Source organism: Argopecten irradians, chromosome 7 (genome assembly GCF_041381155.1).
Source record: "Argopecten irradians isolate NY chromosome 7, Ai_NY, whole genome shotgun sequence".
NCBI classification, from domain to species: domain Eukaryota; kingdom Metazoa; phylum Mollusca; class Bivalvia; order Pectinida; family Pectinidae; genus Argopecten; species Argopecten irradians.
The window spans coordinates 26,517,386-26,543,769 of record NC_091140.1 but is presented as its reverse complement, the minus strand read 5'-3'; the positions used below and the strand labels follow the sequence as shown (position 1 = coordinate 26,543,769).

Genomic DNA, 26,384 nt, shown 5'->3' with positions numbered 1-26,384 from the left:
CATATAAAGTGTTGGCTTACATTAAAAAAGATTGGGTTACGGGTCGGGGAAAATTGAGCGTTCTGAAACAGAACACAAATACCGTATTAATCCCGTACTTTATTGTCGTATATGTATAGTACCCATTTGTATTCATCGACATTTTCTTTCGATATCCTAAACAATTTTTGAAATATTTAATCAGATCAAGTTATACTGTTTTGTTATTGTGTTTGATGACTTTTGTCCTTTTCGCCACTAAACTTATCCTTATGACTATGGCTGTCAATAATATGTCTACATTTGACGTCACAAATATAAATAAAGATTAATAAAATATATTGTTTATACCCATAGACCAGAATCAAACCATGTCTAATGCAATGCATATAGGTTCGAATCAATTTTGGTATTCTATCATTTCGTTTAAATATATCCCTACATAACATTTTCAAAGTTTAAACGCAAACAACATGAGACACTAAGATGGAATCAAAGTAGTATGTGTTATTGTGTCGGTATCATGGTATCTAAGCTGTGTCGTTAATACTTTAATTACTGATCTGGCTGCTTCATGTCCATATTATTTGCCAATCAAGATTCTTTTCCGTTAAACGGTCTCTCCCAATCAGTCTGATTTTTCTGAAGACTGGCTGTAAGCAATTTACTCACCGGAACAGGAAGTGCGCATTACTTTCGTCCCGACAATTTGTTACTTCCAAGGCACAATCTATCACGCCAGTCTGGACAGGAAATCTCGCTCCCTGGTATTAATATCCACGGTTGCTCTGAGCAACAACAACTGAGCTTAGGGATTGCTTGTCCCTTTCCTATGCTAACATAATACACTTTAATCACAATAAATATCAATGGTTTAGAGATTTTAGTGGCATTCATTTTGTCAGAAATCCCATTAGGAAGCAGTTACATTATAAAACAGACATTACGTTACAGCATGGTGTCACATTGTTGTCTCAGCCTGTTGAGTTTAACAAGCCATTAGACCAACAAATCTTTGTCTACAGCAAACATAGATTGAGTTGTCTGGAACCCTTTTGTGAACATTAATAAAGCCCAAGACGTAACGTCCGTCCAGTATGGTCTCAAAAGAACTCTTAACGGTACATGAAAATTAAAATGACGAAAACATAGCCTGAAGGTAGTATATTCTTGTCTCACACGAATTACCAAAGGAGCGTTCAGAAATTTAATTATTAAGAACCTATTTCCATGAACAATACTAAAACTATTGCTGCACTTTTCTAGTAATCACGGAGCATGCGGACCTGATGGAAAATCAATGTAGTTGTCACCAGCGGAATAAATATGCTCTCACCAAGACAAATGAGTTGTCTGTGACGGAACAGCAATCAAGGCACTTTAACCTATTGTTGTCTATGGACATACGTCTTTATAGTAAGTCTGATGGATATTTAGTTACTTGTACCATTGCGTGAAACACCATTGATCATTGCGTGATATAATTGCACATTAAAAATATCAGGTAAATCCAATAATATAATGTAAATCTAGGTACTACAGTCATACCGTGAAGGACCCCTCCATATAAAGGACACCTGTCTATAAAGGATAGATACATTAGGGCCCGGTTTCAACAACATTCCTTAACACTAAGCAATCATTAACTTCAATAAATTCCTTAACGTACAGTTACAGAAGTTAAGGAAAATATCTTATGTTAAGGAACCTTCCTTAAATTCTGCAATGCTTTCCTTTTAAGAATTTGAAGTTAAGGGATTCCTGAAAGTAAAGGAATGTTCATGAAACTGGTCAAGCTCCATTTGTTAATTTGCATAACAACCTCTGTATTATTGGCACCTGTTTATTAAGGACACTTTTAATCTTTCCCACTATCAGATTTGACTGTTCATGTAAAGACCAAAAACAATTCGCTGATACAGTTGCTAGCTTACGAATCGGTACTCTTGCTAAGTTGAGCAGAAGAAACAGAAGACAAGCATTTGATATTGTCCTAATAAATAACATATAACAAAATCTTTTGCGACAGGAATATAGCGGTGTCCTATGGGAGATAAAACTGTGTAGAACCGACGATGAGATGACATCGTTAACTACCCTGGTTATGTATTATATATGACAGTTTTACACGCATACCGAGATTTACAGCCAAAGTTTTTTGTCTACAACACCACCATGCTTCCTTGTCGGCATTCTATGGCTTATTACCCCTCAGCAGACAAGATCACATGCAATACCACGCCATTCCAAAAGATGTCATAACGTAAAACAACTGCTCCATCACCCTTGTCATAATGCGGTATGAAGACGAATCATTTTAGGATGGGAAGTATTGTCAAAGTAGTTGTAAACTGCATGTCTAGGGAAATGTTTGCGTGTGAAAGTTTAAAATAGAACATCAAGTTTAATAAATGGTCTTGCCTAGATACGGTTGTATAAAAGGTCAATGGTCTGAGATTTCCCGACTGCTATCGATAATCTATTGATAGACATTTCCTTATTGCTGAGTTATTTTATATAAGTTGGCATAGGTAGGTCACGTAGAATAAAATATAGAATTGGAACCGATAATGGTATGGCTATGTATCAGGGAGGATAGTACGATAAGTCGACGAATGGACATTACCAAAAATACACAAATGTATTCTGATTAAAAAATCGTTTTTTTTCACATTAAGCTTTGAATGAATTTGTTCATAACCTGCTCTGATTGTCCCTAACCTGCCCTCATAATTGCGATAGATCAAGGTAAAACATTGTTATAAACTGTCTTAAATCAGTTGGAATCTCAGAGTTATAGTATCGTGTATCGTTTTTATTTTATTTTCAGAATATGCCATAAAGCGTTCTGAGCTTTGCTATATGCAAATAAATGCCCTTTTGGTGATACAAAGGATATTGTTTTTCATCAGAAAAGACGGAACTGTAATAGAAAGAGCGTAGCATGAAACCATTTCCTTAAGTATCCTACAATGGTGGTTTCTACCAGTTAGTCGTGGCTTTGTGTGCTCCGATGACATTTGCATGTAAATACAAGTTAAACAATCCGCTATTCTAATGAGAGTAAGTCAGACTCCAGAAGGACCTTACCGCTTAGCCGTTGTCTAGCGTCTTAGGGGCTGATCCCAATAAGGCCATTGTGTGTGTGCGACATTTTCAATTAGAAGACAAACTTCGACATTTCAAGGGCATTCCATGTCTGCCATAGACATCTCAATCATTAAGCTTGATGATTATACTTCCATCCAAACAAATTAGGTCATCAAGACTTGTGGATTACTCTATACATTCCTAGGGTTAGTATAGTCTAATGGGCTTTTTCTGTGTATGCATGATCTACTTTTCGTCAAGCTTGTAGATTGATTTTTGGAGGGGGGATTAAGGTAACCCTAACCGATTATTTTCGTCCAGATAATAGTTTTAAGGAGGGAGATAAAACTAACCCTAAACATGGCCCTTGTGGATGCTTTCATAATTTGAAGCTTTTAATTTATTTCTTTGATAGATGTATTTTTAGTTAGTTTTTTGAATAATCAAGAAAACTAAAGAAAACTTTGTGCCATAGTTCATAAGCAACCACCAACATAATATGTGTTCTTCACAACGAACATGTTTGATATGAAGCTGCAACAATTCTTGGTATAGTTAGCCAGTCAAATATTAATAATCCACTAATTATAATCAATCCCTCCATAGTGTTGGATTTCAGAATGTTTATCGCATTCTTTGTTCTCTTATATTTCTATCATTCTGTTTGGGATTCGTAATCAGCGCTATCCAATTGTTCTCTGCGGAATCCTTTTACCGATATTAGCAGTAATATTATGTCTTAATTGTTTCGTTAACATATGATTGTGCCAACTGTATTTCCTTCATATCATGTTAATGTTAACATCCTCAAGTAATTCCACAGCATTTTCACACATTGTCAGGAAGATTCCCTTTTTAAATATGGTTTAATGCATACATGTTTAGATTGTGTATTAGAAATAAAAATCGATGTAGATCATAATACGCTGTGATACAAATAATTGGTATAAATGATGCGGACTTAAATTTAGGGAAAGACAAATTGAAGGTCATGGGAAAAATGACGATGATTATTCTTTTTAATGACTTTTTTCGGGAGTCATTTCTAGTGTTCTCTCCATGCCGTTAGGACTGTAAAAATGAGTATAGTACGTAGAGCAGACTAATACGCATGAGGATTAAATACCAATTTAAAAATGTTAACGCCAAAAAGTCATATAAGAGCATAACAACTTCTACTGAACGTTTCAGTGAATGTCTGGAACACTGAATCCCAACCGGGAAAGCTACAACCAACCTACTCAAATAATCTAATAGATGGTAACCTTTGGATCGGTGTTACGCATGGGACAAGTAAAATAACAAATATGTCCAGTATCCTGACTCTTTGCTGACATAAGCAAAATGGTTTCACAGAGAAGTGAAAAGGCAACTTAATATGCTATATAAACATCTAAACAAACGAAAGACGCATACAGACAAGATTTCATTTATGATTTTTTTTAATATTACAGAGTGGTCTGCTCTTGACGGTAGGCACTGGCTGTTACGTTATTATTTTGTGTGCGCAACAAATACGACCTAACATTCAAAACGCATGACATCACAATACATATCTATTTGCTAGAGGAGATAACTTTATAATAACGAACACAGAAAAAAGTATTATGCGGTGCCTCACAACATCGAGTTGAACCAGATGTTTCGGAAGAATGCCCTCAATCGTTTTCAGAAACGATGTATTTGACTCAAGAATAGTGGGTTCCCTACCATGTGTCAAACAGCCTTAGAGTTAGTGAAAAGTTATTTTGAAAAAAAATCAAGATGAGACAGCAATTATGTTCATAATACACAAAGTTATCTGTATAGTCTGCAAGCTATTTACCAATACCTTAGATGTTCACAATTATTCAAGAAACGAGTTATTCGACACACACTAATCATGATGGGAGTTACAGTCTATATGATAATACAATGCCCGTGGGTTGAACATGTCAGTCTCAATTTCAGGTTTAAGTAAAACATCAAAACTTATTTTCTTGGATAGGCTAAAACTAATTTGCTCTATATATATCCGCAGTTTTACCATTTACAGCGAGGACATAAGAATACCTTTTATGGGTCATTGTAATTTAGTATTTTGTTTACAAAACCGCTTTGGAGTTACATTTCGAATAGTTGGAGGCGTAATTATAGTCCTCTGTATCTCAAAGCTGCATCAGGAGTGTATTGTTAACTCATTAGTCTTAACTTAAACAATGGTGTTACTTGAACCATTATAAAATGCTTTGTAAATGTCGTGGAAAATTATATCAATAACCATTGAACATTAAAATCTAGTTTCTTACAAAAATCTTAAAAGCAAAATGAAACTATTTTTTTTTCAAAATAAATGTTTGTTTATAATCAGCATAACAATAAGATACACATCTGTTCTCTAACAGGAGGAGACTTATTCGTCGTTCGCACTTTCAACCGCACACCTACCCTCACTGACACCTGACATATCTTTCATAAATGGTATTGTGTACACTTAAATATAAGGGAGATAATAAGATAATATTTCTAAATATTTTTTTTTTACCTCCAACATTGAAGATCAACTTTCACTTTCGGAATAAACTGTGCAGCTGAGACCGATCTCAATTGAAGAAAGCCACATTAAAGTAAATTTCAAGATTGGGAAAAATCAAGGATGTTTCTCAGTCTCAGTTTGACACTCTGTGAACATTCAAATTCTGTCTTTCCAAAATCTGAATATCGAAATGGAACTATTGTTAGTGCTCTGATATTAACAGAAAGGAACATTATGATAAAAACTATTAAACTGAATACCATTAATAGAGTTAGACATGCTTCATAGAAGATGATCCTTTCATGTGCCTTTTCCAGAATATCGGTGACAGCTCTCTGGTCTTTTATTTCTTCCAATCAACATAACATCGTTGTATCTAAAAGCAATTGAATCATTCTTGTAGAGCTATATACCACCAATGAGTGAAAAGGCATCTCTTCTACTCTTCTCCAAGCCGTGTTTACTTAAAACGACGAAATAAACACTAATGAGTGAGTGACAAGATACGTTAAAATTTGCTTAGCAATCAATAGAGGGAACAATTAAGAACAGCTGATGTGGAAAGCATTGTGCTTAATGAACAGGATGGTCTCGGTCACAGGGAAGACGGTGTAAACACAAAAAAACAACCCTGATTAGACAGTGCCGGGCTCAACCAATGTGTAAACAACTTAGGCTGTCGCTTTGGTCATCTGTATGGAGATGCAAGTGATAAGTTAATTAGCATATGTCTTTTTTGTATGTAGCAGTTGGTTATTGCCATCTCACTCATCATTATGTCAGAATAATGCTGGAATTGAAATGCTTTATCAACATATCTGTGAAGCTGTTAAAATTATTGTTCATTCTAATTTTCGTTAATGTTTAACTCATAGTGGCTTTATCATGTTGCAATTGGTTCAGGTTGGTTTAATTACATTCCCAGAATGTGGATAAAGCAGTTTATCATTAAATACCGGCTGTTGACTCAATTGTAAGAGATCTTCAATTGCAGGAAGCTCAACAATAAAATGTGCCTGTTAAGTATTGTGTACGTTTGAAGGACATCATTAAAGTAACCGATAAATATTGATATATATATTGACTCGTTAATAGAGAGAAATATATAATATTTTGAACGTAGTTAAATTAAAACGTACAACCATTATAGTCATCAGGAGGTTCAGAATAAAACTTTTTGCAAATGTCTTATCTGAGGACTAAGACGACGGTCATATCGTCATTCGATTAGAATATTGTGCAAAACGATACAAATTATTTGATGATTTGCATAACAACGCACGCATGCTGTTGGAGTTAAAAAAATAAATGATTTCGATTTTGAATTCCTTTAGTTTAAATAAGTATTTACTGTTTTAAATCGTTTGAGATTTCCATTCACTGTACCAAATAAAGCAATAGTTTATGTTCTCTGTGTCTTGCCCTGCTGTTGGCAGTATTCGGTGTGTGTTTATTTATAGAACGTCTTTCGTTATAGCTTATGTATGTTATGTAACCATCTAGGAGCTATCAGCTTAAGACTTAAAGGAAGTTATATATGAAAAGATGTGTCAATATCATGGATGTAAATGGTGATAATGACAGGTTTTAAAAGACAATTTTCTGGTTTATCACCTCTTTAATTCACTCAATTAGTCCCAGTGTGGTAGTTAGTTTCCTTTATGTCATGTCGATGCTGGTACTTCCGAACATACAAATTATCCCTGAAAAGAATTTCGACTCTAGAAGACGAACTAAATAGTGATACAAGAGAAAGGCTTTACGTTTAATTCCGTCTTAAAAAAGACATTTCGCTAAAATTGATTTTTCTTCGAGGGTTTTATAGCCTTGAAGCAAAGGAGTAATTTTACAATATATACACATGAACATTGTACATCAAAACGTATATAAACAAAATGATGTTTCTGCGTTCCCCTGATAGACTTTTCTTTGTCTATTTCGTATGTCTTTTAAACAATAGATTTTTTACCAAATCTAGCGATAGCTCTATAATACACATCGAAATTGATGATGAAGAAAATAAAGACCAATGTATTGTTGTATTAAAAGGAAATTAAACGGTTATTTATTGTTTGTGCTTGTAAAGGATTGGCACGTCTTTATACTAGCTGTAGGAGCGACAGTCTTAGAAGAACTCAAGCATGCAAATAGTTCATCTATCAAATATTTTGATTGTGAAATATATCATACAGTTACCATAGAATTGTGAATGACCATTCGGATGATAGTTGCTGATGATGTTTAAGTGATAAGTATGGTTCTCAGATACTTCAATGTTGACTCATACTAACCTGCAGGTAGGACGACGTTGTAACTACTGCCCAATTGTATTATCGACTAATGATGGGATCATATCATTTCTGTCCACAATGTCCATATCCCTCCCACCGTGTCCTTCCGCGACCCACCATATTGCAGTCAAAATTATGTAATGGAAATGGGAAAGTCAGTTTGATGTTACCGGGCCGGGTATGCTGTTCGAGGTCTCTGGTAGTATGCTTCAGTAAGATATATGTATAAAACGGGACGACTTCCAGGAAACACTAGGCGAAAAGACAGCTTCCTTCTGGTTGTTTTTTTAAACGGTCTGAGCTACATTGTACTATAGAATGTAATATATAATAATGTAATAACTCACACAAGCAAAAGAAAATTAAGAAATAAATACACAAATAAAATGAAATTAGATAAAATGAAAAAAATAAAAATAAACCCAAAATCACATTCATATTGCTGTTTTCAAATATAAACTAGGTATTGTTGTTCCTCAATTAATGTTGACGACGAAATCAGGATATAAGCGACATTCGAAAGTCAGTTTTTTTTTTGAAAATGTGATCAGGATATAAGCGACATTTGAATATCAGTATTTTTGTTTCCATTATTGGTACTTTGATTGACCGATATTTTGTAGAAGTTTTCATTAACCGACTGGTGAGGTAGCAGTTCACAGTTAGACCGATTGGCCATGTTTGAGATTTTTATTAAGCGGAAAGCCGCTAAAAATTAAGAAACGTATATGTCCTTAAATTGGTGAATTCAATCTAGAGACTTTCATGCAGGCTTCACATTTGCATAAAAAATTCAACAAAATGGGATCGAGATTAATAGTTAAGAAGGTATCCGTATGTGCGTTTAAGACGGAAAAACTCAATACTCTAGCAGCAGAAATTGATAGCCACGATAGCCACGGTACGAGGTAAGATTGCTAAAAAGTTTAATATTATATCTATGTCGAAATGGGGTCAGTTCCGCTATCACGACAGTGATTTTTGTTTTTAAACTGTGTTCAGGAAAAACAATTCTCCTAGAGGGGGTGGAAAATCCAATTTTTTTGCAAATTTTTCCAAAAACATGGTTGCAATGGTTTTTACATGCTTACAAAACCATAAAAAGCAGATCTGTCCAAAAATGAACTCTCCATACAATTGCAAATTTTGTTTAGATTTAGAATATGCATACTTTTATATAGGTGTTATTTAAGGATTAAACTCTTAGCTTCCTTAGTTTATGAGATGATAAACCCAATGGAGCACGAGGTAAATTGCGAGGCGTTTACGTACAATTTACCTCGTGCTCCATTGGGTTTATTATCTCATAAAGTAAGCAAACTAAGAGGTTTATCCTTATATTTACAATATTTCTTTAAACAATCAAATCAACAAAAACGTCAGATACAATTATTTACCTGTGTTATTCGCGGTTAAAATCATACTAACAACCATTCAAAAATGCTCGCCATTGACTGACCGGTTTATCCCGCCCTTTTTTCCATGACGTCACAAAAAAGTTCTCATATTTCAGTTATTCTATTCATGTCAAATAGCAATAATGCATTAAAAAAATAAATGTGTTTTATTGTATGTCTCCGATTGTCTCGTACATGTGTCATTTATAAAGATTGGCACGTGATTTTTTGGAATGTCAAAGGAAGTAACAGGTATTCATATGCACCGAATCGGGTCACGTTCTGCACTCAATTTATCGGAAAATAAACATGTCTGCCCAAACATAGTTTATAGAAACAGAAACAGTGGCAATTGTAAATATTTAAGGTTAAAAAGCTATGTGTACATAATCAAAGCCTGCACTTTATTTTGCTGATTTTTTCAAATCTACTGCACACTGCTACCTTAATCATGAAATCATATAAAGCAAATAACACAGATTTGATTTCAGGAATAACTTACGCCATATAATATTTCATTCCAAAACACGTATAGTTTGAGAAATAAAAGCTCACATCATAATCATATTACTATTTTCGTATTGGAAACCTATAAATATTCGCACCCATTCCTATTTCATTATATTTTATGGCGAAATAATGTGACATTTCACCATTTCTAACAATTTTAGAATAGAAGTGTGCACCACATAATGTTGAGGCACTTCTTCATATTATATGCACTTGATGTTAAAAATGTTACGCCCTTTTTGACATATCTATGTTAATAGGTTTAAAGTGTGTTTTGATGCATATCAGAACGACATAAAATTGATCTTTTGCCACCATGGCAGTCCTAGTAACATCCTCTTGCTATCTTTGCTCTGTTGCTGGTGCCGTTATCATTGCACGGATCAGTTATAGGCCCACACTTCATGATATGACGAACATTCCATTTGTCACGACGGACATATGCATAGCTACATGCCATACATACTGACAATCCATTGGGCGGACCTTTAAAACAGATGTACAAACGGGCGGACTAGAATTGGATCTAGGGTGTAGCCAAAATCTCTAATCTTAGACAAATTGTTGAATATTAACAGTTTTTAATCACTGAAATTAAAGACTGTGACTTATCCGACTTCCTAGTTCCATGGATGTTGTAAGGTCATGCACAGGTAACCGAGATCTCGGGTCAAGTGTTATCTTTGTCCATTGTAACTGTTGTTTCACTTGGTAGCTATGAAATGTAATTTTGTATGACAGGGCGCATAAAAAAACTGATATTTCAGTGGAACTTTGGCACTTAATTCCTCACAAGATATAATTGGCCTGTTTATTGTATCTTGGCCAAATGTAAAATGCTGTTAACATTGCTTGTTTTTGCTGGTATAATACCCACTCTCCTCTAATCTAATCTATTGTACCGCTAAAACATAAGATAAGACCAGTAGTTTGTGTCTTCTACAGAATCAAGTTTTAGCACGATGGAGCGTAGCTTAAAGCATGACCCCTGGTTTTAAAAATCACCTTGTGAACAAGATATCTCAAGTTATATATCATTAACAGCAATGAGATTTAGCAGAGACATGAAGTAATAGATAAGGACAGAACTGATAAAATTTGGCGACAAACAGACATAAACTCTATTTTGGGGGAATTAAAATATATTTCATTTCTTCTTTGTCTATAGTAATATTTAAATGAGAAAGCAATGCATTATGGGAAACATATATGGCTGACAGTTCCACTTCATACAAAATAAATATAATTTAAGAAAAGATTAAGGCAATTAACAGATATTCACTATTTTTCTATTCTTAGATATGTTACTCAAAGTGTTATGGCATCATAAAAACATGTGTTGGATAATCTTTATTCCCAGGACAGTGTTACAAGTCAGGTGCCCTAGTTTCATCAAGATGATGTTTATAGACCTACCTATATGTGTGTGTAAATGTGTTACATATACCATTTATTGTTAAAGAGAAAAACAATGGTTGAGAGTTAATTAATGTGTTTTGTTATTAAGGCCATAGGAAAGGCTCGCCTGTAGCTGTCAATGACAATTTGCTGACCCGTAGCCAATATAACTTGTGCATTATTATCTTAATTGTGAAATTTATATTTTGTGATAACCGATAAGTAATTAATTTCGATGTATTGAAGCTAATTCAGTTTACCTTTTATAACCAGGAAAGCCAATTAAAATATCTTAGATTTTTTCTGTCAAATAAGCCCTCCTCCAGCAGGTATCTTTTAAAAGTCTAGTCAACTTAACACGTTGATTACACATAGTTGTACATGTGTGATATCGATAAGCAATCACACAGGAAAATATTTCCCAAATATCTTTTATCATATTTCAATATTCTGATAAATTTGATTTAACAACGTTAACATTGTTAAATGTCTGAATTTTATTACATTTTCTAATTTTTAAGTTTTGTTGATGCTATTTGAATGAATTGGTCCCAACACTTTTCACACCAAGAAGATGCTGCTTCTGCATACGCTCACACTAAAATCCTGCCCAGAAAAAAATGTTCGGTACAAATCTTTATTTTTTATAAAATTGTTGATCTATATATAAAATACATACATTTGATAAATGATATCTGTCTTGAAAGAATTGTATGATTGTTTTAATACCAACTTTTTAATTTTAAATTTCTAATTTTAAAGTTAAGTTGATGCTATTTGAATGAATTGGTCCCAACACTATTCACACCAAGAAGATGCTGCTTCTGCATACGCTCACACTAAAATCATGCCCAGAAAATGTTGTTCAGTACAAATATTAAAACTGTTGATCTATATATAAAATACATACATTTGATAAATGATATCTGTCTTGAAAGAATTGTATGATTGTTTTAATACCAACATTATTGACAAATACCAGTGGTTATTTGAATTGTCTTAATTAATTATTAGTTTAAACAGTGCATATAAGTGTTAATCAAGAATATTAGTCAAAACCAATCATTAAACATTAATTAACTGGAGCATTGTGCTACGAGGTCATTGGCCTCTTGTTAAAATTGTCCGCGCAATAATAATCATTACATCATAATACTTAAATTCATAATTTATTTAAATAACAATATAACCAAAGAAATAATTAACCCAGCCGTCGATAAATGGTCAATATCATACACGTAACTTTTAAGTGGAAATGACACATAATAAATCGACGGTTGTTAAAGACATTCGAATTTTTCGGTATCTGCAGATTAAGCTGCATTAACCTTTCTCATTACTGTTGTATATATCTTTATTTGACACGGAATATGTATCATTGTCCGTTATAGTAAACTTCAGCCATCACCGGAGTTTATTGTAGAGAAATGTTATCCGTGTTGGCCACTTAGCCAAAGTATTATATACTCGTACAGATGTTTATAAAAGGAAATATCTGAGTGCTACTTCCTACACATGCTCAAAAGCTGAAGTATTGTCAGGTTACTTTCTTCGATATATATTTTTTTTCTATTTTTGCCTAAAAACTTGACGTGAAAATATAAATGTCTAACAACACATAAGCAAAACGATATAAAGGAATATGAATGTATGTTCGTACATTAAACATTGTCGAAATGTTTTAACATTGAGATGTTTCGGAAGCTAAACCTTGATTGAGGTCCCGTTTTCATTTTAGGGGTTTAACAGTTTAATTGTCGCTAAATCTGTATCTGTAGATGTCTATCTTAACAAAGCAGGTCATATAGTGCAGTTCAAAAAGTTACTTCACTTAAATGACCCCCAGATCTTTGTCTTGGCAAATGGAAATTTAATTTGGTTTGATATTTGTTCCAGGCTTCACTGCCCACAGAAATCTCATTCTACATTATATTGTCGTCTGTGTTCTGTAATCGTATCCGCTGATTAGTCTAATGTATAAGTCCGTGGGTGTTAAAATCATAGCAGGAAGAAGGAATCATATCGGGAACAGTTAGGGCCTGGTATCAGAGCTTATCGTCGAACTTGTATCTGGCAGATGCTTATCGTCGAACTTGTAATCCATGACTGATGGATGTTCATTTAATCTCGACAAATTATGTTTGTGAGTTTTTGCAGGAGATTAATATAAATAAAATATCTCCATAACATAAAACAATCTTTTCAAATTAATCCTTATAATTCAATTTACTAAAGATAATCTCTTCAATATTCAAAATTCTTTTTGGGACTCTTTTCTCTAAGAAATCGTTACGCTGTCATTTCAGCCAATCGGAAGCAACGTTACAAACAGCGACGCCATTTTTTTTCCTTTATGTGCTGATAAAGTAAATTTTAAAGCAAATGAAAATGATCGTAACAAGCAAAATTGAATTACATTAGAGTAAATCTTGTCTAAAATGCTTTGGTTAATCTAACGTCCTATTAACAGGCAGAGTCATTTAAGGACATGCCAGGTGTTTGTTGGTGGAAGAAAGCCGGAGTACAAAGAGGAAAAACCCGGTCAGCGAAAAGTACCTAGCAACTGCCCCACATTGAACTCGAACATGCGACCCGAGGTGGAGAGCATGTGGTAATAACCATCTTTACATCTTAACCCCTTTGCCAACGCGGCCCTTGTTTCAAATTCAAATGAAACTGAAATCACTTGACTTTTATCGAAGAAGGCAATGTGAGAAAGGCACTGGATCAAAAATGACATGAGAACTATACAAAATCAAGGAACATCCTTGACAAAACAGAAATCATTTATCAAGAAAAAATGGTTCGTTGGATGGTGATAGTTAGCAGTGCTCAAGTTTCATGTATTTAGTTTTGTACGACCGTCACGCAAATAGGTAACACGAACTAGAGGAATTAGAACATCACATCTCCCATTTGTTACATTAGTCTCTGGCTGTTTGACATTGTCTATTCTGATATACTGAGGCTATGTTTATATCTGTAACACAAGGAAAGCGCCAATACGACCAACACCCGGTGTTTAGCAATACCTAACAATAACAACTATTAGGCGCTGTCATTTGTGGTGTTAGTTCGGAATGGTGAAACGGGCATTATTGAACAGCTGGTGTGAGAATAGCGAAAACATCCTCCTTGCTTGGTACTGGTGAATTACCGCTCAGTGTACACATGGACGTGATACGTGATGAAAATTCCGAATTTGTATTTTTGTTTATGACTAACAGTATGTCAGAGACCTTTTAGGACATTTGTTACTGTCGTTCATGGATATAAGGGTCTGACTTCGACAATTAGTATGATATTGGTTCTCAAATATACTGGATGTAGAGGTCTTAAATCTAGATTTGGAATCACAGGAGTCCTCAATATTCTAGGTGTTGTGGTCGTAAATCTGTATTTGGTGATGCGTTGTAATACTTAGACAGTGCTTAGTATGCAGAGGTCTACATTTGGTGTATCAAGAGCTCTAAACAAGTTTTATTAAATGTTTTAAAAATACATTTAATTTTTTTTTCATTTTAATTAATTATGAATTGTTTTCATAGTAAGTCAGATGTTTTGATTGGCATATACTTTTTCTGCATACACTATGAAACAAAAAATCTCAGAATGGCGCGAAACCCCGACATTACTAAGACGTCAAAATAGAGACGTCGATGTTGCGTATTGAATTAGAAAAAATAATCCATTGGAAATCGTACGTTCAATGGAATCGTACGTTTAAACATATTTTATGTTATCAAGAAGTCTGAAAAATTGATTATAAGCATATATGCTACTATTTTTAAACTTCATCGGGTTATGAAATAGATTTTGTTTGCAAACTTTTAAGAGAATCCGCTACGCGGATTCACACAGTTTGCAAACAAAATTTCTTTCATACCCCAATGAAGTTAAAAAGAGTGACATCAATGCTTAAATAATATACTGACTGTTAATATTTCCGTTTATATCCGTAAAGCGGAGGTCTTAATTAAACAACAACAGCGTCTGTTCAGGAAGAAGGTTAAAGATTGAAATCAATTTGGTGTGTGTTTAGTTTAGAATATAGATAACACTCTTCGAATTATTGTTAATTAGGTGAGTAATGTAGGACCGGGAGACATCCTCCTACAGCGAGTATGCTTAATAAGAACATTTTTAATATATTTTAATCTCCGGCTTAACTATACTGGGACGTAATTAAGGATCTGAAGATCAGATACTTAAAATACTGAATAGTAAAGTGTCAACTCAATTTGAAACCTACAGGGAAATTAAGAAGTAGGTGCCTACTTCGAAGCGCTGGAAAGCAGTGATTGTAAATACATGTATAAAACAGCGTGAAGAAGAATATCATGACTCACTTGCTCTCAATTTTGGTACTGTGATAATTTCTAGCATTAATAATTCAATGTCTTTTTCAGAACTGCGAGACGACCCATTTACCGCTCATTAAAGCCATCCACTATGAAGATCGTGAACGTCGGATTTGGGATGTTGGTCGCTCTTGGTAAGTCGTATGGCAATGGCTATCTTATATGCATTATGTGACAGATTACTTGCCTTTTCAAATATCATAGAAGTCAGGTTTTGATAAATATTTTATTTGTTTTTGTTTATTGCTAACACCATACGTTCTAATACGTACATGTACACTCATAGTCATATTAATATGATTTAAGTAAAAATTCCGTTCCTATTAACTTAACAATTAAAATGTACAAACGATAACACAGGGGTTCCTTTAATGTTATTTGCAATCCATATCTTAGTTCCAGCCTTTATTTATTTTCGTACATATATAGGATATAAGATACAAAATTAAATGTCACAAAACGTACTGTACATACACAGACCGTTTATGCATCATTACTTTCAGCAGTTGAATTAGCTCACACAATGTGTTTCTATTTAAAATTGATATAATTTCTATCTAAATATTATATATATATATATATTTTAATTTGCATATCGGATTTTCTCCAAAGTTGTTTTGAAAAACTATTCACTATCAAACAGCTTTCTTTCGCGTAGTTGCGGGATTCTTATAAATTCATGAACGTTTGCTTCTGCAAATCGTTATCTTCCTTAATTATGTTGAAAGGTATTTGCAATCAAATGTTATATCTGGGAAAGGATTTTTACGTAAGTATTGCAAAAACGGAAATCGCGGAAATAAACAGTGATGAAAGAAAGTTGATTAACAATATGTAATTCGGCCTTGATTTGTGAAAGTTATTACCGTAGCATTTGAAGCACTTTCGTTGTTGAGGACGTGTTTAGTAGGACTGCTCGTAAATTCTGGTATATAATTGGATACCACAATTCTTGATATGCTGACAAGGTGATTTAAAAAGCACACGGGGTGTTCATTATAAAAAGTGCTTAAAGGCTTTGTCAGAGCATTCTAATTTAGGTAAGTCGGTAGACCTAGATTCCCCATTTTTTCTACATTTATTCCGAATTACTACGGAAGGTAGTTTGAGATTCTTAAATTGGATTTTGGGAAGTCTGAGGAAAATAATAAGTAGTCCTGATGTCATGTCCGGCACTTGGCAGGAATGTGTATTTCCCTAAGTCTACATTACAATGCTTACTATTGTGTAGATGATGGATTTGTCTTTTTCGAGTCTATTGTCATTCATCCATCTAAAATGTCTGACATATGCCCCTGAAGTTCTCAAACATATAAGCATGGCTAACATAACATAGGACAATATTGTACGGTCATTACTCCATCTGACTCGATTGTCGTTCGTCACATCTAGCCGGGATTTCTGACACTTTATTTCATAAACCAACCCTAACCATATGTGACATGTACTCTGGGTATAAACGCAGACGTAGCCAGACCACTGAACTCTATATGAGGCCACTATCTCAGACAACACCGTAGCCAGATAATCCTATTTTCGTCTCTCTGCCATTCTGTCCCCAGAGACTCTGATTTACGTCAAATAAACCTCCTATACACAAAATGTGGACATGTTTATAATGACAACTCTTGATAATGAGCCTTTAAATGGAACAATGTCATCAAGTCTACCAGAACATTTTGGTATATACATGTAATCACATCAAAGTGACAAAAAGGCAGATACACGAATACAAAATTATGAATATTCATGAGCTATCAGAGTAAAAAGATCATGAGCGTTAAAGGATTCGTTAGGTTTTAAGCTGGCTTCTATTACAGGACCAGTTACAATATGACTAGGATATAGGCTTAGATGACTTACCACTATGCTTTCTGGAAAAGCTGCTGTAAAACACTTGCTTGTAGCTGTGATATTACGGCTATAATGTAATTCTCTTCCGCTAGCAGTGATGGTACATGTACTGTATATTTAAGCGGTTTCGCGGTAAATTGCTAATGCGCGAAAAGTTGATCCGCGAAAAACTGAAAAATGGATTAATTAAATGTATGACTAATCGCGAAATTACAAAACCGCTCAAAAAATGTTCTCGTTTTCTAGCTCACATCGCGAAAATAACCTGTTACGCGTATTTTAGTCAATGATGTTATGTAATAGTGGCAGGGCATACTAAACGATGATCATCAATATTTATCTTGATCAATCATTGAACATCATTCCTGTCCAAGGCGTAATCATATAGCGCAGAGGAGGACTGCAGACAAATTGAATAACGCGCGTTATTTAATTTACCAGTTCTCATCTTTCGTGCTAAAGGATCATACCACGGACAAGAATGCTTTACGATGTGCTTCATTAGGGAAGGGAGGGTGTCCTATTTTCGTAATCTTTGCGGATGCATCCGATTCATTCTACATAATATCTATGATTATTTGGGGGGAAATGTAACATACAAAATCAGTGAAAACCGTTACATTAATAGGCGGAAAATGAGATATTTAAAGATGCTCCACCGCCGACAGAGCATAAATAATATTCCTCATTTGAACATTTTTTGGTGTTTATGTATATATATATGTCTTATTAACACAAAAAATAATATAAGATAATTTATTTTGCCTTTCGTTCATGTACAATCAGTGCTTCATTTCACATAGGGTATCGTGTCACAGAGGTTTTTTCGGGTTGCAATATTTTGTTTTTTATATTTGTAACATAATGTAAAATTAGAAGCTCAAACTTTTAAATGGTGCTAATGGTGTAAAGTTAGTAAGTTTTGTAACTGAAGAAAAATACTTCGTGTAAATCGTCTGCTCCTGTTTTTGATAGTGAAAGAATACCATTTGTCAGCGGTGGAGCATCTGTAATAATTCAATACTTATCAAGTTAATTAAAAGATAGTGCTTGTTATACTTATGAGTTGCCATTGGTTACTTACATTTTACTACAATAAACAGTCACAGTGCTTTAATTGTCAGTCTGTATTGTTTATTTTTGATCATCTGACCCACGTGGACTAATTTATCTACCAGCATTACCGCTTCTAACCGTCATCTGCATCCCGTCCCCAGGGGCTGAAGCGCATGCTATATATACATCTCGTATGGACAAGCGTGATTACTCTGTCTGTTTCTCTTCATCAGGAAAGAAATAGTTCATGAAAGTCTTCTCTCCAACTGGAATAATGCCTTTATGATGTTTAGCTCATACTAGAATATTTATGGAGATGTCTCCCTGGGGACTTTGGTAAAACACTTTCCAGTAGTCTTACAATACGACAAAAGTCTAACGCACGTATCTGTAGTCATACATATGTATGATCTAACCCGCAGGGTAATATCATGCGTGAACATTACAGGTTCATATGGCTGATGAGTTCGAAGAGATTTTTTCGTTTTGTGTCTGATGTTTCGTATCAGAAATACATCATGACAGTGCCGAGCTATTCCATCCTGTATTTTGTTAACTAACACGTCACTATAAGATCCATTATATTTTTGTAAACAGTTATTTTGAAAATCCAAATATCGTCTAATGATAGGGGCTATATCCTAACGATGATATTAGATGATAAAAAATATAATGGTTTATTTGGCTTGTGAGAAAGACGGAGGAATCCCGAGAAACCCCTAGCTAGTGTGGCACACCGTACACGAAGACTAGTTGGCAATAATTTTGACCTCATAAATGTTTGCCAATACATATTACAACGGCATTGCTTATTTATCTAATTTTGTTACAAAACATGCTACATACGTACTGCATACCATTTGCACATTTACAAAAGTAATACATCATACGCATGACATCAATTTACCAGTTTCTGTTCTATCTCAAATCTGTTTAAGGTCATTAGTTTCATCTGTATATATTCATGTCGTAAGTTAAATCTCCACTCAGCATTGCAATTTATAGCAGCAAAACACGCCTTGTATTTACAGAGATATCATTACCAATGTCATTTGTGTTATGGAATGTCGAACTGGTGTACACACAGTATTAAAGCACAATCGTCTGTGTAAATAACCTGATCTGTTTTCAGCATTATATCGTGAAAGACGAATTATTTGTTGTGCTTTCACTCACAATTTAATCAATTGCCTTCCAGGTTTTTTTGTTTCACTAACTCTTGTTGTAACACGATTATGAACTTTTTAAATACTTCAGTTATGCAAGGCGTTTAGCATACAATTGTAGAATAATTTTCGATTAAAATTGCACCTTCTAAGTAAACATCAATCTAATCCATACTTAATCACTATGTGTTATCTGATTTCAGTGGCGCTTCCATTCCGCGGAGAATTCGTCAAAGCACAGACTTCATCACAAACAGTTACGCCCTCTAGCGAGGGTTTCACTCAAACGTTGTCTTCACAACCATATGAATCCACGGTGATTAGCCCACAACCTGATAATACCGGAAGTACCAGTGAACTAGTAAGCATTACAATAGGAACTGGGACATCTCCGGTCATCCTGAGAATGGTCAGTTCTGAGCAATCAATTCAGTCTACAATTTCAGTTACGGGCAGTGTCAAACCATCCACAAGTGTAACAGATGATATATCAACCGGAGTTAATAGACCGACTCCTCATCTAGTAGAAATGACTTCATCAGTACTGCCGTCACAAAGCCAGCAACCTATTCCTGGCGATACAGTAAATACACTAGTCACTAGCAGTCAGGAGCTATCTTCATCACTGGTTTTAGCATCAAGTGTCGCTATCCTTCCTACAGCAAGTCAAAGTGATATGGTACAGACGACGGCCATCCCTTCTTTTATGGTTCCGGTCGATCAAACCATATCCGTTGTATCATCTCCAGAGACTGTTTCTTCGACAAAAACAATAACTCATCTATTACCTTCCTCTATCATGTTTGATTCTGAAACGGAAGTAACTACTCTGGCGTACGATATAGGGAGTGCCTCCGCTTCAAATGTTAAATCACTAGTTGTTCCATCTTCGTCATCGTTTTCATCTTCAATATCTTCTGTCAACTATCCATCTGTTTCTTCACCCGTGATTGTGCATTCCTCTGGAACATCTATATCGGAGCAAATGTATTCCGAATCTTCCACTACACAAAGTCCCAGTGTTTCTCCGTCAGTTTCTTTCAGTTTAAGGTCGACGAATGAATTTTCACCTTCGAGAAGTGTTAATGTTCAATATTCTAGCCATATGGCTTTTTCAACGGTTGCGTCGTCGATGCTATCTATATCTACACGAGAATCCTTGAACATTCAAACATCTATGCTGGAGCAAGAATCATCAAGTGACGTGTTGCCACCCAAGGTTACATCGGAGGTATTATCTATCACGTCACCTATTTCTATAGAAACCTCACATTCACTCCCAATACAGTCGTCTCAGCCAGCGGCCTCCCTCGCTATTTCCTCCACTGTTGATCAAATGGTATCCGTTAGCTCTTCGGATATAAGTGTTCAACCCACCATCATGACATTAACAGACTCTCAAACGACGTCTGTGCTGGTTCAAAGTTCATCAGTTCAGATGTCTTCCGCAAGTCTAATACCAGATATTGTTAGTTCACAACCAACAACCGTTCAAACTCCTTCCCGAAGTACAACGTTGGCGCTCTCAACCAGTCTATCCCCAACATATTCGGCTACTCCTAATGTCCCTACTCTGAAAGCAAGAAATGTCAGTTTTGAAATAGAGTTCAACGGTGTGTGTAATCCATTAGTTCAGAGAAAAATCGTTTTGGAAATATTTTGGGAGGAACTAGTTATCATTCTTGCGAAGACATTACGTATAGAAAACTCCGCTATCAAACCTAAAGACATTGCGTGTCGACCGATACGGATATCCTTTGTAATCACAGAAACAACACGTACCAATACAACACAAATATTGAAGGATTTAATTGACGATGGGGGACTTACATTTGAAATTCCAGTTCGTGTTGGTGGATCGGAATCCAAATACCAATACGAAGCCTTATCGGTGAAGCAGGTGCCCCTGGATTACGATATATCGGGAACCCCAGACCTGTATGAGATAGGTCTCAATAAGGTGGACATCATTGTGATAATTGTGGCGTGTTGTGTGTCGTTTATCCTCATCTGTATAGGATGTTGTATATGTCTCCGGGAGTATTACATCCGGAAGCGTTCGCGATCGTTCGACCTTTCGGATATTGTGAATTTCAATCTCAAACTGGAGGATTATACTCTAACAAAGATTCCTCGGAACAAACCATTTTATTCGGACAATTCCGTGAAAATGCAATCATTTACACGTAAAAATGGTCAACAGACCAAATCGCTCCTCGAACAGGAAGAGCAATGTAACTGTGACGATGTGAATGTTATGAAAGAGGTCAAAGTTCGTATGAACTCTCACAGTGACGGAATTGTGATTGGTGTAACTGCAACCAGTATACCAGATGTAGTAACCAATCACCAAAGATCACATGACGATCACACGGACCAATCAAAAGAGATTTTATTTGAAAGCGAATCAAGCCCAACAAACTGTGTGGACAATCCAATATATTTTGCTGACGATGATAGATTCACAGCTGTGTGAACATGGTATATAGTGTATATAATAGATGCTTCAATTAATTCTCATCTCATTGGACACAAAGAAACTTTAAATGTGTAATATATGTTTATCGGTCGTTCTGCTGGTATTGTTGTGAAGATAATTCAATTACTATCATTTACTGATATAGGGATAACATTATATTGATTTAATAAGTCATATTTTTTCTACTTACCACATTACATCACGATTTTACTTGATTTTACACAAGGACCTATCAGTCAATGTTCTTCATTTTACAGCTATTCGTTATCATTGTTTAATTGTATCTATAATGTAACTCGGTGTGTTTCAGTTTGATTGATACGTTTAATGGTCGTGTAAAGTTTTGGTTATGGATAAAGCCTAATGTTTAATATCCATATAAACATCTACGGTCAAGCTAGGCTTTGGTTATGGATAAAATCTAACGTTTAATATCTATATTAACATCTATTGTCGTACACAGCTTTGGTTATGGATAAAGCCTAACGTTTATATCCGTATAAACATCTATGTTCGTGTAAGGCTTTGGTTATGAATAAAGCCTAACGTTTAATATCCATATACACATCTATGGTCGTACAAAGCTTTGGTTATGGATAAAGCTTAATGTTTAATATCCATGTTAACATCTGGGTTCGTGTAAGGTTTTGGTTATGGATAAAGCCTAACGTTTAATATCCATGTTAACATTTATGGTCGTGTAAGGCTTTGGTTATAAATAAAGCCTAACGTTTAATATCCATATACACATATATGGTCGTACAAAGTTTTGGTTATGGATAAAGCCTAATGTTAAATATCCATTTAAACATCTATGGTTGTACAAAGCTTTGGTTATGGATAAAGCCTGACGTTTAATATCCATGACGTTTAATATCTATGTAAACGTCTATGGTCGTGTAAGGTTTTGGTTATGGATAAAGCCTAACGTTTAATATCCAAATAAACATCTATGGTCGTACAAAGCTTTGGTTATGGATAAAGCCTAACGTTTAATATATATAACAAAATCATGCAAGGCTTTAGTTATGGATGAAATCTAACGTTTGATATCCACATACACATCAATGGTCGTGTAAAGTTTTGTTATGGATAAAGTCTAACGTTTAATATCCATATAAACATCTTTGGTCGTGTAAGGTTTTGGTTATGGATAAAGCCTAACGTTTAATATCCATATAAACATCTATGGTCGTACACAGCTTTGGTTATGGATAAAGCCTAACGTTTAATATCCATTTTAACATCTATGTTCGTGTAAGGCTTTGGTTATGGATAAAGTCTAACGTTTAATATCCATATAGACATCTATGGCCGTGTATTTTTTTGGTTATGAATAAAGCCTAACATTTAATATCTATATAAACATCTATGGTCATGTAAGGCTTTGGTGATGGATAAAGTCTAACGTTTAATATCCATATAAACATCTTTGGTCGTGTAAAGCTTTGGTTATGGATAAAGTCTAACGTTTAATATCCATATAAACATCTATGGTTGTGTAAGGTTTTGGTTATGGATAAAGTCTAACGTTTAATATCCATATAAACATCTATGGTCGTGTAAAGCTTTGGTTATGGATAAAGTCTAATGTTTAATATCCATATAAACATCTATGGTCGTACAAAGCTTTGGTTATGGATAAAGCCTAACGTTTAATATATATAACAAAATCATGCAAGGCTTTAGTTATGGATGATATCTAACGTTTGATATCCACATACACATCAATGGTCGTGTAAAGTTTTGGTTATGGATAAAGTCTAACGTTTAATATTCATATAAACATCTATGGTCGTACACAGCTTTGGTTATGGATAAAGCCTAACGTTTAATATCCATGTTAACATCTATGTTCGTGTAAGGCTTTGGTTATGGATAAAGTCTAACGTTTAATATCCATATAGACATCTATGGCCGTGTATTTTTGTGGTTATGAATAAAGCCTAACATTTAATATCTATATAAACATCTATGGTCATGTAAGGCTTTGGTGATGGATAAAGTCTAACGTTTAATATCCATATAAACATCTTTGGTCGTGTAAAGCTTTGGTTATGGATAAAGTCTAACGTTTAATATCCATATAAACATCTATGGTTGTGTAAGGTTTTGGTTATGGATAAAGTCTAACGTTTAATATCCATATAAACATCTATGGTCGTGTAAAGCTTTGGTTATGGATAAAGTCTAATGTTTAATATCCATATAAACATCTATGGTCATACAAGGCTTTGGTTATGTATAAAGTCTAACGTTGCCAGCGAAACAAAAACATACGCCTAGTATGTAATAAAAAGAGACTATATTTGGTATTTTCTCATGACTTATATAATTAGCTAGTATCTATCATGCGACCGTTGTAGTACACGAATAAGCGACCTTGGTTTATGGTAGAATATTGCTCGCCATTATAACTTTACCTTATAATAACACAACAAATCAAATATCGATTTAACCTAAATGAACATGTGTTTATATATGTCAGTACTAAGGTATATGTTACTATATGTTTTGCACCCTTATTACTTATTACTTTATATATAGTGTACTACTATATTTTGTCGGAATACTAAAGATGAAGCTGCCATTCGATGACGAAACTCAAACAATTCCTTATCATCAATCTGATTGAGACCAGATCTTCGATTCTGTATGCTTCAATTCTAGATACTACAGGGGTTACTATCACAGACGTTATATCCACTCCTGGACTGTATAATAGTAAAATTGAAGGCAATAGAAAACACAGAATTTAGTCCTTTGATGTACATCTGCTCAAAAGAATCACCATGTTTTTTTTAATACACTATGTTCGACTGTGTTGCTTTGAAGTTGGGCGTCGCTCTCGCTCTCTCCGTAATTTTCAAAGGAAGTCTCCAGCTTCCAGTGTTACTATGAGATAGTCCAGGGTTGAATATAACTTCAGAGATAGTAAACCCTGGAATATCGAGGACGAGTTCATACTTGAACGTAGAGTATCGGAGTGTATTCGAAGATCTGGTTTTAATCAGGTTGTCTTAACATTACCGGTGTATCCTCTCCCACTATTTTCAATGTTTGTATCAATTTTCATATGATTTAATCATCACTTTAATCACTTGTATGTTTAATAATTGTATATGTTGAATGTGTTTTATCATTGAGAATTTTTTTTTCTTAAAAAATTATGTTAATGTATAGGAAACTGTATAAACTAATATGTTTATTTCACTCTCATGGACATATATTTTGTATTAAAGAATGAACATTTCTATTGTTTGTTTTGATTTTATCTCAGCTCACCACCTAAACAAATTGCCATCTATATTCCCTAACTTTTTTTCATCAAAAGTCAGAACAGACGTTAAGTCATACAGCGTTACCCAACAGGTGACTGACGTATTTAATTTTTATCAAACTCGAATTCATTTCCTTTTTTGAAAAGACATGAACTTTAGCGATTTATTTTTTCAAAATATGAAAAGTACTAGCAATTAAGAAGAGTTTAAATCCACAGTTTTTCGTTTATCCCATACCTTTTAGAACAAAATATATAATATATATATAAATTTTTAATCCACAGTTTTTCGTTTATCCCATAACTTTCACTCTATTTGATACGAATATCGGAATCAACAGATGTTTGAGATGACCAATCAGAGGCGGCTTAGGTGTTAACACACAACTAGGGTGTATAATCATAATCAACACTCAACTGCTATGGAATTTATCACGTGATGTTTCCATTGTGAAACAAGCATAGATATGCTTAATGTTTGTATATGAAGAAAGAACATCGATGAAGCTATGGACTGGTTCAATTGATTACTGAACTTAAATTAAAGCATAATATCAGTCGTGTGCCCCAGCAACGATTTTGCTTTGTGTATCAAGGCTTCCGCATCTTGTACCAAGTTTTTAAATTAGCAATTGTTTTTGAAAAATCTTTTAAATATACACTGTACCTTAATCAATTGCGTTGGTTGTTCTCAATTATTGCAATTCTCGCTGCCATGGCATCCATCCAAGGTATACATAGGGTTTGGAAATGGAAAGTTGGTCTTTTTTGTATTTTTAGGTAGAAATCCTAAAATGCAATTGAAACAAACTTTCTATTTACCGAAAAAATACAGCGTTAATTATAAACAACTATCACATAAATTTTATCAGGAAATTACATATCATTAAAACGGTACCTTGATCACTAAATTAGTGAGTTTAAAGAATAGCAGAGTTAGTGGTCAAAACGGATACAAGCCATAAGTAAACATGGAAGCATTCGATTCGAATTTTGTCTACAACAACA

General features: G+C 34.4%; 1 protein-coding gene across 2 annotated transcripts in view; it reads left to right on the top strand.

The window, feature by feature from the left end:
* Positions 1 to 25,349, top strand: part of LOC138327999 (uncharacterized) — a 37,626-nt gene extending 12,277 nt beyond the window's left edge. The window contains exons 2-4 of one of the 2 annotated variants that reach the window (XR_011209149.1): positions 15,590 to 15,675; positions 19,821 to 23,176; positions 23,237 to 25,349. Coding sequence is in view for 1 of the 2 variants with exons in the window: in XM_069274550.1 (XP_069130651.1) it covers positions 15,633 to 15,675; positions 19,821 to 22,093 (2,316 nt within the window). In the remaining variant the exon portion in view is untranslated. Of the gene's footprint in view, positions 1 to 15,589; positions 15,676 to 19,820 lie in introns of both variants that reach the window. The other variant, XM_069274550.1, reaches the window with a different exon arrangement.
* The last annotated feature ends 1,035 nt before the right edge of the window (positions 25,350 to 26,384 follow it).